The following is a 13,163-nucleotide window of genomic DNA, read 5'->3' on the forward strand; positions in this document are numbered from 1 at the left end:
TATTATTATTATTATTATTATTATTATTATTATTATTATTATTATTATTATTATTTAATAAACTAGCACAAAAAAGATCCAAGAAGTGGTTTTGTTTCCACATGCTTCTGCTTTATAAAACTGTTTTGATTCATCACTGCGACATGCTTATCACCTTTTATCACCCATCTTTGCACTTTTGAGGTGAAAGTTCAAATTGGACGTGGCATTACATTCCAGTCCACAACTTCTTTTGGCATGGGTTAAATGTCTTTTTTTAAATGTCATTAAGATGATATTATTGCACAAAGTTCACTATTTAATAGTAGTTTAAATAATAGACAGATATTTAGACTATAATCATCAATGAGCTTCTAAAACTAAAGTTTTGAGGCTGTTTTAGGAGGTTTCTGATGGATGATTTAATTATCCTATCATCACCTCGTTAAATAAATACCGTATTTTTTGGATTATAAGGCGCACCGGATTATAAGTTGCATTAAGCGAAACAAATCAGTCAGATAAGTCAAACTTTATTCAGTTCATTCACAATAACCACACAAAATCAGTTTGAGGTCAATAAGCACAACCAGAATTAATACATAAGGCGCACCTGATTATAAGGCTCACTGACGATTTTTGAGAAAATTAGAGGATTTTAAGAGCACCTTATAGTCTGAAAAATACAGTAAGTCACACAGGAAAGGAGAAGCTATTTTTTTAGGCAAGGTTTAATCTTGCAAGATGGAGCAGTGTTGAAATGCAAGCATCAAAACGTTACATGGCGCCTCATCTCCGAGGTCTGCTCACAGAGAAAGAGTTAACAAAAGCTTAAATACCTGTTATCAGACAGAGGTGAGGTCAAGACAAATCTGCTTCACAGCTTAGGGCCTTGAAGTTTATCAGGTGCGCACGCTCCACTTCGCCAAGACAAAACAACTCTAACGCACACGCATGGTTTAAACATTTGACATTATAAGGGAAACGCATCCATGACCTTTACATCCTCATCATTTTCCACAAATTGATGGATTAGATTTTTATACTGATGCTGCTTCTGCATTAGCATTAACATATCATCGCAGCTTTCTCAGGAAATTGTATTTATTTTTCTGCAGGGTTGAACGTGGGCTGCTTCTACTCTATTTCTACACTGTTGAACCTGATGATAATCAAAGAATATCCTGTAAGTTCTCACCTGCATCTCAGAACACCTTCGTTGTTGTTGTTGTTTTATTTTTTAGTTAAACTTTCTTCAACCCCTGGATTTGTTCTAAATGTATATGCTCAGCTTGTAAATGTTTGTGCGACGTGTTTGACACTAAAAGTCAAAACGTCAGGAATGTTGACCCTCACAAAAATAACATGATTCTGGTGATTAAACGGACCAGGTGGAATTACCTGCTGCGTCATGGGTGCTGCGAGTTTCTCATACGGTCTTTAAACGAAAGACATTGGTGATTCTTCTCTCAGGGTGAAGAGGTGAATGCTGGGAGAATCGGCCTGACCATTGTGGTTGCTGGCATGGCAGGATCCCTCATATGTGGCATTTGGCTTGACAAGACCAAAACTTACAAGTAAGATGTTATTTGAAAAAAAATAAAAGCTGTTTTACTTTTAAATCTGAAAAAAAACAAGACCAACAGATGCTTTCGGACATAAATATGGAACGAAAACCTGGTCAAACATACAATAAATATATTTGACAAGATTTTTCAGAACTTATAAACTTTATTTCGAAGAAAAAATAAGAATTAATGGCTGCTTATAGTATTGCTTTCTACAGAGCAACGCTGCAAAAGTTATATTTTGTCCCCAAATCCAAAAAATATTTAATCATTATATCGTACGGCCTTATGCAAAAAGCTTGTTGCTTTATTTTAATTGAGCTGATTGTTTACGCATTTCTTTTCAGAAAAAATCTTGTCCTCCTTTTATTGTTACCCATTAGATAAGAGAACGCGTTCCGCTGCTTTCTGTAACGAAGCGTAAAAACTGTTTCGACAAGTTAAAATCCTTCATCCTCAGAATTCCTCACATGCCGGCAGAACGCTGAGCTGTCAGAGCAGTTTGGCACCGTTTTAAAACTTGGACCGTTTCGTATTTATTGAGCTGGGTTAAAGATTTGCTATATTAACAAACAAAAAGATGTTGTGCAGTCTATTTTACGCGTGATTGTACAAGAAACAGCCCCGTCAGAGTACACCTTCTTTCTTTTATTGCTGTTGTTTTGCTCCTCAGCAGAGCAGAAATATTGTTGTTAAATGTTATATTTTAGCTCGGTTTTAATGCATGCAATTTACTGGATTTACAGAACGTCAATTATGAAGCACCAAATCTTTAACCTTATTTCCTGACCATTTAGATGCAAAAAATAGGTTTAGTTGCTCAATAGTTTGTTACTCTTAAAGTACACATTTAGCATTTCTAACTTTCTAATAATTTCTTTATGACAACTTCCAGTTACTTAACGGTTAACAATGGTGTACCACAAGGCTCAGTATTAGGACCCACCCTCTTCCCAATCTAAATAGGTAATGTAGGTGAGACCATCTTTGATGCATACTTACATTTCTATGCTGATGATACAGTTGTTTATTGTTGAGCTAAAACAGTTGCTAAGGTTTTACAATCCGCTTTCGACATCATCCAGTCAGATTTGTTCCATCTCAAACTTGTCCTAAACGCTGACAAAACCAAAGGCACGTTGTTTTCAAACAGGAAGTCGGTCCCAGCAGTTTTTCTTTCAATTTTATCCTAGAATGGTGTTCCTATTAAATTTGTCAATTCCTACAAATATTTGGGTATCTTGCATCTCTCTTTTAAACTTCACGTGGAAAACTAGCAAGGAAACTGAAAGTTAAACTGGGTTTTTTTTTCAGAAATAGATCCTGTTTAACTCTGAATGCTAGGAAACGCCTTGTAACTGTGAATTTCCTTCCCTCCATTGATTACGGTGACATTATTTACATGAACGCTCCTACAAGCACCCTGCAGATGTTGGATACTGTCTATCATGGTGCATTAAGATTCATAACTGGCTGTAACTATCGTACCCACCACTGCACCCTGTATTCACTGGTTAACTGGTCATCATTTACTTCACGCACTCTCCCACTGGTACATTTTCATCTTTAAATCACTTCTCGGTCTGCTGCCTTCATACATCTCCTGCATGTCACTGTGTGAGTGCAGTTACAGCGTGCGCTTTCAGGACATTATTACATGCAGTGTTCCCTCAGTGAGGACTGAACTAGGCAAAAGGGCCTTCTCCTACTCTGCTTCTGTTTCCTGGAATATCTTGCAAAAATATCTGAAGCTTTTGACCTTGACCTCTCTAAGTGACTTCAAACATCTGCTAAGTTCCAAAAACCTGCAAAAACCAATGCAGACTTGTTCCTGTTTTTAGTTTTCTACATCGCTTTACAACCTAGCTGTTTTTGTTTAATAAAAAAAACAAAAAAAACCCCATTTCCTTTCATTTGTTCTTCTCAATTTGTATGCTTTTTATGATTATTTACTGTTGTCATCACTCTTTGTTAAAACCAGGTCTCTCTTGTAAACGAGTCTTCGAGGCTCAATGGGACTAACCTGTCTAAATAAAGGTTGAATGAATTTAAAGGCATTTAATATCCATAATAAGAACATATTTCCTGTCAGTGGTTTTCTGTTAGATTTATTTTAAGGTCATCAAAATAAAAGTAACGTTTTGTTTATTTGATTGTAAAAATAAAATCAAATCTTGTAAATTTAACCCTCTAAATGACTTATGCAATTACATTAAACCCTTTAAATCATCGTAGCTTTTAGAGCTACATCCATGTTCAGGTTTATGTTGCACATGTCTAAAATCATGCTAACACTCCTGTCTCCACAGACAAACCACTCTGGCTGTTTATATCCTTTCTTTGGTTGGGATGCTGGTTTACGCCTTCACCCTGAACCTGGGTCACCTTTGGGTGGTCTTTATCACAGCGGGGGTTTTAGGGTAGGTAATCATTAACGAGTCGACACTCAGTGACAAAGATCACAGGCAGGAGCTGAATTTAATACAAAAACGTACAAAATGTAAGAAAATTAACTGTGCTTGGATTCATTGTCAGACAACTAAACATGTGAATATCCTTAATGAATCTTTTTTCCATTCTGAGCTGTTAAAATGTTAAAATGGCCGCCATTTTTCACAATTCGACTCATTTTATGAGAATTGTTTAGCAGCAGCTGATGGTATTTAAGAAGTTGTTGCAGTTCACAACTTATTCTCATGGTTCCTGATGCAGCTTTTACTTTGTATAATCACAAACTTTCCAACTTCACGTCACATTTTGTGAACGCGAAGCGATTTCCTTCACAGTTATGTATTCAGCGCAGGGTTTTTGAAATTGGCGGGACATTTCTCAATGCAAACACAAACGGTTTAGTTTATAAAGTCAGTGCAGCCACTACCAGAGGCCCGTGGCTTCAGTTAGCCTGACTGACTTGTGATGCTTTGAGAAGTTTAAACCCTTGAAATGATGAGCAGCAACACATTTAATATTCATCTAATAGTTACAGCTTTGATGTTAGTTTGCATCCGTGTTGCTTTGTCAGAGCAGGATTATGTTTCTCAGATTAATGCTCCATTCAGTCCCCATTTTGTCCCTAGTTATTACTATTTATGGTAAGCTGATTAGTCTCATAACTGGTTTCCATAGCAATTTTCCTGCCTGGATTTTATTTCTAAAACCCCATTATTGTCCTACTTTTATAACTGTTGAGCTGTTTCTCAGTGAAACACATAATTAAAACCTGAACTGTGGTTTTAGCCGTTTAATTTGAGCTTCTCGTTCTGTGCGCCTGCAGCTTCTTCATGACAGGATATCTTCCTCTTGGGTTTGAGTTTGCAGTGGAGCTCACGTTCCCAGAATCTGAGGGAACCTCATCAGGACTGCTTAACTGTTCGGCTCAGGTCAGAGGTTTTATTGTGAACACGACGAACTGCAGAGTCACGGGCTGAAGTGGTTACAGCTTTTATAAATCTCCTTTCAGATCTTCGGAATCATTTTCATCATCAGTCAAAGACAGATTATTGAAAAATGGGGGAACTTTCCTGGAAACATCTTTCTGTGTGTCTTCCTGCTTATAGGAACAATAATAACGGGTAAAAGTTTTGTTTTAAAACTTATTTGCTCAAAACAAGTTAATTAACAAATTTGTGCAACATGTCATCAAAACTTGTTCTGAATAATTTTGTAGATAATAAATGATGCCCCTGCTGGCTAATTAAATATTTGCACTTCATCATGCTTTAAGGACACAATACATATTATTTTTAAGGAAAAAAAAAAATATATATATATAATATATATATATATATATTGCTAAATGATGTTACTTTTGAAACATTCCAACAACTACCTTGTGATATACTTGTATACCAACAAGGTTTTCTTATTTAGAAAACCTAAAACTAACACTTTGAATGGTTTTCAAATAACCTCATTTATGGCTTTAAACTGACTTTTAGGTAACATTATTACATTTGTCAGGTTGTTAAAGTGTAACACAGGTTTGAAAGTTTTTTTGTCTTCTTCCTGGTTTTGCATCAAGGTTGATTCAGGTCTTCTGGACGGATTCTTCTTTGTTGAAGAACAACCTTTCCACAAAGAAGAATCCCTCCAGAGGACCTGACTCAACCTTGTTACAGTCTTCCTGGTTAGTTGATTCAGATTTCTGAGTTTTATATGAATTAAAACAAATTGGTTTTGTTGCATCATAATCAAACATTTACCTCTACAGTGAAGGTGGTCTGTATTTTTGCACAGGACTAATCAAATCTGACCTCCGGAGGCAGAAGGCCAACCAGAAGATGGAGGTGCAGACAGTGAGTGTAAGTACATCTGGGGGAGTTGCAGTCAGATGGGGATCTTTGTGTTCCTGCGTTAGACCTGGCTTCTTCTTTCGGCTTTTCCCACTTCAGGGGTCGCCACAGCGAGTCATCCTCCTCCATCCCACTCTGTCCTCACTCCATCTACCTAGATGTGTCTCTGGTTTTAAAAAGAAATAACACGTTGCTGCAGTTTTTGTGTTGTTGCTGCTTTGCTGAAGTCGCTCACACTGCAGCGTGCCACTGACTGCTTTCAGGGGTTTCTGCTGCGAAAGTTAAAACTTTGGTTTATTTTTATAAACTTCTGAAATTAGTTTTGCCTCACAGCCTTCCATTTCGGTGTAACAAACAGCATACTTAAATGTTATTTGCTATTAAAGACGCCTTTTGATTTAATACTGCTTTTTATCCTTTAAACGGTTGCGTCTGACTCCTGCCAAATGGATATCGTAAAGTAATTACTAAATACATTTTACGTGGCAATAAAGTACTTCCAACAAATAAATACCAGACAAAAATGGATTCCAACCCAAAATACAAGTCGATGGTATCCAACTACTAAAAAGTTATTTATTTTTTTTTTTAAAGGAAAACCATTTAAAGAAAATCTCGCTTCAAACTGCATGTGCTCTGCAGCTTATCTTCTGGGCTCCAGGGGGATATTGGTCATATTTACACTATTGTGGTTTAACTAGTCTTGTTTAGTGTCATTTTGTTTTTCACAACCTCACATGTGTAACCTTCAGTTATGTTTCCCATTTTGACTTATTGCATTAACACACTGGAGCCAAAACCACACACACACACACATCAAAAAATAAATAAATAAATAAATAAAATCAGAGTAGGAACATTTTTATTTTACTGCGAAAACAACAAATTTTATTCCATGAACCATTTTCAAAGCTTGGAATGCAAAAATAACTTGATTTAATATTGTAGCAATATTATAGAAAGCACAGATGTATAGAATATTTACCATATTTTCCGGCGTACAAGTCAGTTTTTTGCATAATTTGTCAGATTTGTACACCAAAGTGACTTGTAAACTTTTTTTTTCCCCATATTCATAATGCAATTTTTTGACTGACGCTTTAAATTTTGAAGAACTGCAACAGCACATCCTCCCGCGCACACCTGCGTCACTCAGCTGGTGCAGGCGGAGGAACGCTGGAGAGCTCACGGCTCCAGCCATGATGGATGGATGGATGGCGCCACACCGCCCAGCCGAAATGAAGCTGTTTGGACCATTAAATAAACGCATAGTAAACGCAACGGGTCAACGGTGATGCATAATAAATGTGACTTATACGCCGAAGCAACTTATTTTTCCTCTTCGTGATGCTTTTTTTTTTTTTGACTGATGCGACTTATAGACTGGAGTGACTTATACGCCGGAAAATACGGTACATGAAAATTCCAACATTGTCTCAGGTGTTTTTTTAGACAAAAACAATGAGGTCTCAAAATAAAAAGCCACAACTCATTTGTGCCACTCAAACAAACAGTTTCTGTCCAAGACACAGCAGAGGAGCGCATCACAGGCGTGTCGTCCTCTTTTTGTCCTCCAGCTGGCAGTGTTTGCATGTCAACCTGCCTTTGCTGGCTTTTAGGCCAGCATCCTTCACTACAACAATGGTCACAGGAATGTGATCCGCTCTCCTGCTCTGAGGAACACCAGCCTTGTCTACACCGCTAAGCTGACATACCATGAAGTCTTTGTGTGTGTCATGGGCTGCACCTGCAGATCTCATGGTGCAAGATGTAGTCATTTGTTGTTGCAATGTCCAGGAAGTGCATCAACAAGGTCCTGTTTGTGCATGCAGCTTTTTTGTGGGTGGAATAATACTGAATATGCTGGTCTGACAACTTGACAAGTCAACCCCATCCATATGCTTGTTGCAGGTCATGATTGGTGTGGGGCATAAAATATCTCTCAGTCCACTGTTCATTTTTGTTCACTTTTCTCCTCACCGTATCACCAGAAAACGCAGGATGGATGGTAGAGCACACGGACACCTCCTGCGTTTCCATCCACTTCACAAAAACCAGTGGCCCCTCTCTGATCCATCTTATGGAACCTCTTTCACTTTGTGAGGTGAAGGCATTTGGTCTCTCTCTGGAGAATCCTTTTGTGTTCTCCCTGTAGGTGCCACATGCTCCAAACTTTATCTTGGCCAAGTCCACTAAACAGTTTGGGGCTAGTGTAGAAACTGTTCATGTAAATGTGGTACCCAGTTCCAAGATGGGCTGGCTGAATTAGGTTCATAACAAATCATGAGCCAATCCATGCTCAGATGGAGTAAAAGTCTTCCCAGTGTAGATATCAAACTAATGGTGTAGTCACTATTTGATTGAGCCTATGCAAAAAGCTCAGTCCCACACTTTATAAACCTGTCTTTCATATTGTGTCATAGTCTTTGCCCTGGTTGCCATCATCCTTTCATCCACCACCAGCTCCCTCTTGGGGTGGTAATAAGTCTGGCAGGCATTGAGGATGTCTTCATAAAGAGGTCTGATTGTACAAAGTTTGTCGTGGCCTGCTGTACCCTTCTTTCTGTCATTTTCTAAGTCCTGCTCAGGATCACTCATGTGGATGTTCCAAAATATGGATCTGAATCTGTCTTGTGCCAGTATTTTGGCTGGAAGAGCACAGACAAAATGTGATTTTTGTTTCCAGTAATCTTGGGATACTTGGTAGCGACACAAACGACATTTATCAGGAGACCTATTTTTTTTCCAGATTCCGTGTTTTTGCTGCCGCCTTGTTGGTGTTGCAGATTTTTGTGACCGTGTCAGTGGCAAAAAACAACAGAAAACTTTATTTTGGACTATAGTGTGACAGTGTGTCTAGCTAGACCCATGGTGTTCTCTGTGGCATGAACCTGCTTACCTCTGGGGCAGCATCAAAATCCTCCTCTGTCTTCCAGGCCTCTGATCTGAAGCATGGCTCTGTTGTCAGCATCCAGAGGAGATCTGGACCGGGTGTGGGTCCTGCCTTGTCCTATCTCAGACTTGGACCTCCGGGTGGCACTCTGTGAAGGCTGATCTTCCTCTCTTTCATAACAAAAGGTGGATTTTCCACCTCATCGTCCAAGTCTTCACTCTCTGGTTCAGAGTCTGACATCGCAGTTTCCTTCCCCATCTAAAGCTTCAAAGCCTACTCCACGTTCAGTAATCGCACCTTTGTTACGGAACAAACACACACTACACCCTAACTTCACAAACTTAACAAGCGAATTATCACCAAGCTCTCAAATTTCACTAAACTTGTTTTTTTCTCCATCGTCGTCGCATCTCACTGCTTCAGCGCCTTCAGGGGGAGTGACGGAAGACGGTTCTTCTTCTACGCTTCTTTTTCTTCTTCTGATGCTTAATAGGGATTGGCAAACTCATTTTAGGTGCATTACCGCCACCAATTCAATTCAGTTTATTTATATAGCGCCAAGTCACAACAGAAGTCATCTCAGGGCCCTGAACAAAAACCAACTGGACTGAAGTGAAGATCATGAGACTAGGCAGAACAAAAAACGGCTCTAGATTCAGCTAATTTATTTAAAAAACAAAATAACTTTATTGTATAAATTGGCTGTTTCATCCCCTAAGATACCTGATAATGTCAAGTCCTGATAATATAAAAGGTTAAATCGTGTCATCTGGACCAGTTTCATTAAGGGAGAAACGTTTCATCTTCCATCCGGAAGACTTCATCAGTCTGTGGCCTGCCAACCTCCTTGTTGGAGGAGGTTGGCTTGAAACACACACTTAAACTCCCTTTAAGTGAGAAACGTTTCGTCCCCCATCCAAAGGACTTCCTCAGTCTACGGCCTGCCAACTGATCTGTCCCATATCCTTCACTGCTGTGTTTCACTGCCAGTTATCTCTTTGGATTATTATGTTTAAGTGTAGCAGAAACGTGTGCACATTTTCCTGTTGGATGCTTGCCTTTTATGTAAAAAGTGTGGTTGAGGCCTGAGTGTCCTATTCGGTGCCGAGTGAAGACATTGCTTCTCGTCTTCTCTCCTTTTATCAGTGGTCACCAATATATTCCACCATATCTACTGGAAGTAGTGATGAGTGCATTTGAGCATGTGTGCATTAATATATGAGAGACAAGATTGGGTTCTGGTTTGCAGTCCTGCACAGCTGGACTTTTAAAGAAACAGCTGTTGCAAGAACCTTTGGTGGTTCGGAGGCAAGCTGCTTGCATTGCAGGGGTGCAGGTGTTCTGCATGACACCAGTGGTGGAGGTGGTGTGGTGATAAGGGTGACCCCTCAGAGCTTTGATACCAGAGCTATGGTTCCAGCTTACAGGGCCAGGGCTATCAGTGGAGGACTACGGAGCCACAGAGTCCAGAGACTACCCCTGCCAGCAGAAGTTCTGAAATAAACCCACAACTTCACTTAAACCAAAGCACACACCTGGTAAGGTAGGGACACACAGCAACATTATAAATCCACACAAACACACAGTATATCATCAGAGGTAAAGATAAAAAAAACTTCTTAACACACTACGTGTGTTAAGTCAAGTCAAATTTATTTATAAAGCACATTTAAAACAGAAACTGTTACTGAAGTGCTTAAATTAAGTGTTTAAATTTATTAAAAAAAGGTTTAAAGATTTGTTGGTCTGAAATTAGAATTAACTCTTACAGATAAAATGCACTATCAAACATTTTGATTGTTGTTGCAAAGCACATTTTATTTTTGATTTTAATGTTCTCTAAATATTCAGTGTGACTTAAACTCATCGTATTTTTCTATGCGAATAAAAAAAGGGACAGCCAAGTTTGCCTCATTCGTCCATCAACTTTGATGCAAATTTAAACAATGTACAAAACGTTTTCATCTTTTATTTGTGTTCTGTCTTTAATAATGTTGTGATTAGTCTTATAATTTACAATATATTTATCTTTAAAAACTAAATTTCTGTTCTTGTCTCTTCCAGCAACTGACGGCTGATACAGGAGTTGTCTCTACGACTGAAATCCTGAAGGAGAGAAAGTTATGAGGGTAGTCTTCTAAAAAAAAAATGCTTGAATAGATAAAAAATTAATTAAATAAACTAGTATTAACACCTGAACAAAGTGAAAAGCTGCTGTGAACACTGGGTACATGGTGTCTCGGAGTGAACTGACGCCTGTGACGCTTTGATTAAAACCAAAAGAACTGCTGGACATTCGATGTACTGGATGGACAAGAAGCTGAAAATCCCTCGAGGTGCAAGAATAAAACAAAATGTTGCACATCTGGGGAATGCAAAACAACTTTAGTGACTAACAGTTTTTGACTGCTTTCTGTAACCTTTTATTAAATGTACATTTATTGAGCTGCATCTGATCAGTGTTCTTAATGTTGGATTATCTGAATTCAAACCTTTACGTTAATAAATTTAAGTATTTGTTTGAGCGTTGTGATGTTTAGAATATGCAAATGACCTGAAAACTGATGACTGTGATGCGTTTCCTGTCAGGTCATGTGTAACGTGCCTGCCAGTCAGGCTCACTGGAAGTATTACTGTGCCACCAGTCCTGCTGATTTAAAAAGCACTGATCGATGCTGATGCTGTGCATCCGAGTACTCCAGGAGGTCAGTTTGTCCTCGTTTTGCTGAAGTGACCTCTACAAGAGGAAGAATGTGAGAAAAGCACAATTATGTTAGGTGGATAAAGCAAATCTCTTTTTTTTTTTGCACACTAAACTGTTGCCATGTGTAAATTTTTTATTGCAAACTGAAGTCAAGGTGTGAAATCAGTTTTTGCACATCTTTTCATTAATGTCTTATTTTCTGGTCTGTATAATTTTAAGTTGTAGCTCCATTTCTGTGATAAGGTGCTTGTTTGTCCTTCAGTGGCAGATTTGTGTCAGGGATGTAATAATCTTACATTTCATGTCATTATGTATTTCTAAACGGATTCAGGTGAAATTAAACATTTTTAGACTGCAATACAAAGTCTGTTAGTCTTCTATTCAGTCTGAATTGTGAATGAATTACTGAAAGGCTGGTATCTTAAGAAATATATGTTATGAGGGGCAAAACATACATGATGGGACAAAAAACAGATACTAAATGTCTAGAGACACTTGTCAGAGACCAAACTTGTGGGGGAAAAAACACTGAAATGAGCAAGGAACAAAAAAAGATTATACAAGATCTAGAAAAACTAAAAGGACAGATGTTAACCCACATTACACAGAAGCTTACCATGAATATAACGAGTCACAGAAAACACAAACTTATTCTAGTGACAAACATTTAAAATGATAAAAATTACCACAAGCCCACACAACTACAAATATTAAATGACTAAAAATATAAGATTAGCATAGACACAAAATAATCATATAGTAGTAAATGCAAGACAAAAAAACAACTACCAAAACAAATACAGATGAAATGTTAGAAGTGGGTTAACATATCAAGAAAAAAACATTTGAGTTATTAGAATACGAAGTAAAACTAACACATTGATAGAGAAATTAGTAAAATGTGTTTTGTATGGATTTTAAAGATGACGTACTGTGAGTCACTGATATTTCAGAACCCAGAACTTCTTTTGTTTTGAGTCTGCATTTTTAACAGAATAGCTACACAACTAAAACACTGGCAAGCAGTAGTTTAAACATGTATTCTTTAATTCAAACAAACGGAACGTGACGGGGTATTACTGTAAATGTTTCGTAAAAATAAAGCAAAAGTACATTTAAACCTCTAAAACAAAGTCTGAAGGATTCTGGAGACTTAATTTATTAAAAAATACATGCCTCCGTCTCTTAATGCTCAGAAAACATCAAAATATTGACTTATAAAAGTATATTTGACATCATTAGGCCTGAATTCTGATGATGTACTGTCGAGGTAAAAAACTGCAAATGTAGCTGAAGTATGATTATCAGCGGTTACATCACTGTCCCACAGAAAACATGAAGCCAGAACATCTATTATTGCCAACATGTCCATCTAAGAAGATGATGTTTGTTTTTGAGTCCTTTAATAGTGAAATAATAAAATTAAAAGGACATCATTGAACAGTATGAACTGTTCGTGGCACAGGTCAAACATCGAGGAATGGCTGTTTTACTGTTTGTGTTACTTTGTTAAAAACTGAGCAGTTGTCGAGATTCTTTGGTAAATCTGATGCTGTGTGCATGAGGGGTTGCAGTGGATTAAAAATATCTACTTTTAGACATTTTACTTTGAATATCATCCCACTGAAGCTGTGCACAAGCTGACATGAGTGTTGCTTTCTTCCTCACAATTCACTTTCATTTTTGACTGCAAATAATTAAAAATGAGGATTTGTTAAGGACTGTAG

The 13,163-nt window shown here is 37.8% G+C and overlaps 1 protein-coding gene across 1 annotated transcript in view; it reads left to right on the forward strand.

The window, feature by feature from the left end:
* Positions 1-10,928, forward strand: part of flvcr2a (FLVCR heme transporter 2a) — a 20,652-nt gene extending 9,724 nt beyond the window's left edge. The window contains exons 6-12 of the mRNA XM_037695369.1: positions 1,098-1,165; positions 1,453-1,556; positions 3,857-3,967; positions 4,822-4,927; positions 5,008-5,119; positions 5,784-5,848; positions 10,797-10,928. Coding sequence (XP_037551297.1) covers positions 1,098-1,165; positions 1,453-1,556; positions 3,857-3,967; positions 4,822-4,927; positions 5,008-5,119; positions 5,784-5,848; positions 10,797-10,859 — 629 coding nt within the window. The 3' untranslated portion in view covers positions 10,860-10,928. The remainder of the gene's footprint in view (positions 1-1,097; positions 1,166-1,452; positions 1,557-3,856; positions 3,968-4,821; positions 4,928-5,007; positions 5,120-5,783; positions 5,849-10,796) is intronic.
* Positions 10,929-13,163: the final 2,235 nt, after the last annotated feature.

The sequence above is a fragment of the Nematolebias whitei genome, chromosome 21 (genome assembly GCF_014905685.2).
Source record: "Nematolebias whitei isolate Nwh7 chromosome 21, NemWhi1, whole genome shotgun sequence".
NCBI lineage: Eukaryota > Metazoa > Chordata > Actinopteri > Cyprinodontiformes > Rivulidae > Nematolebias > Nematolebias whitei.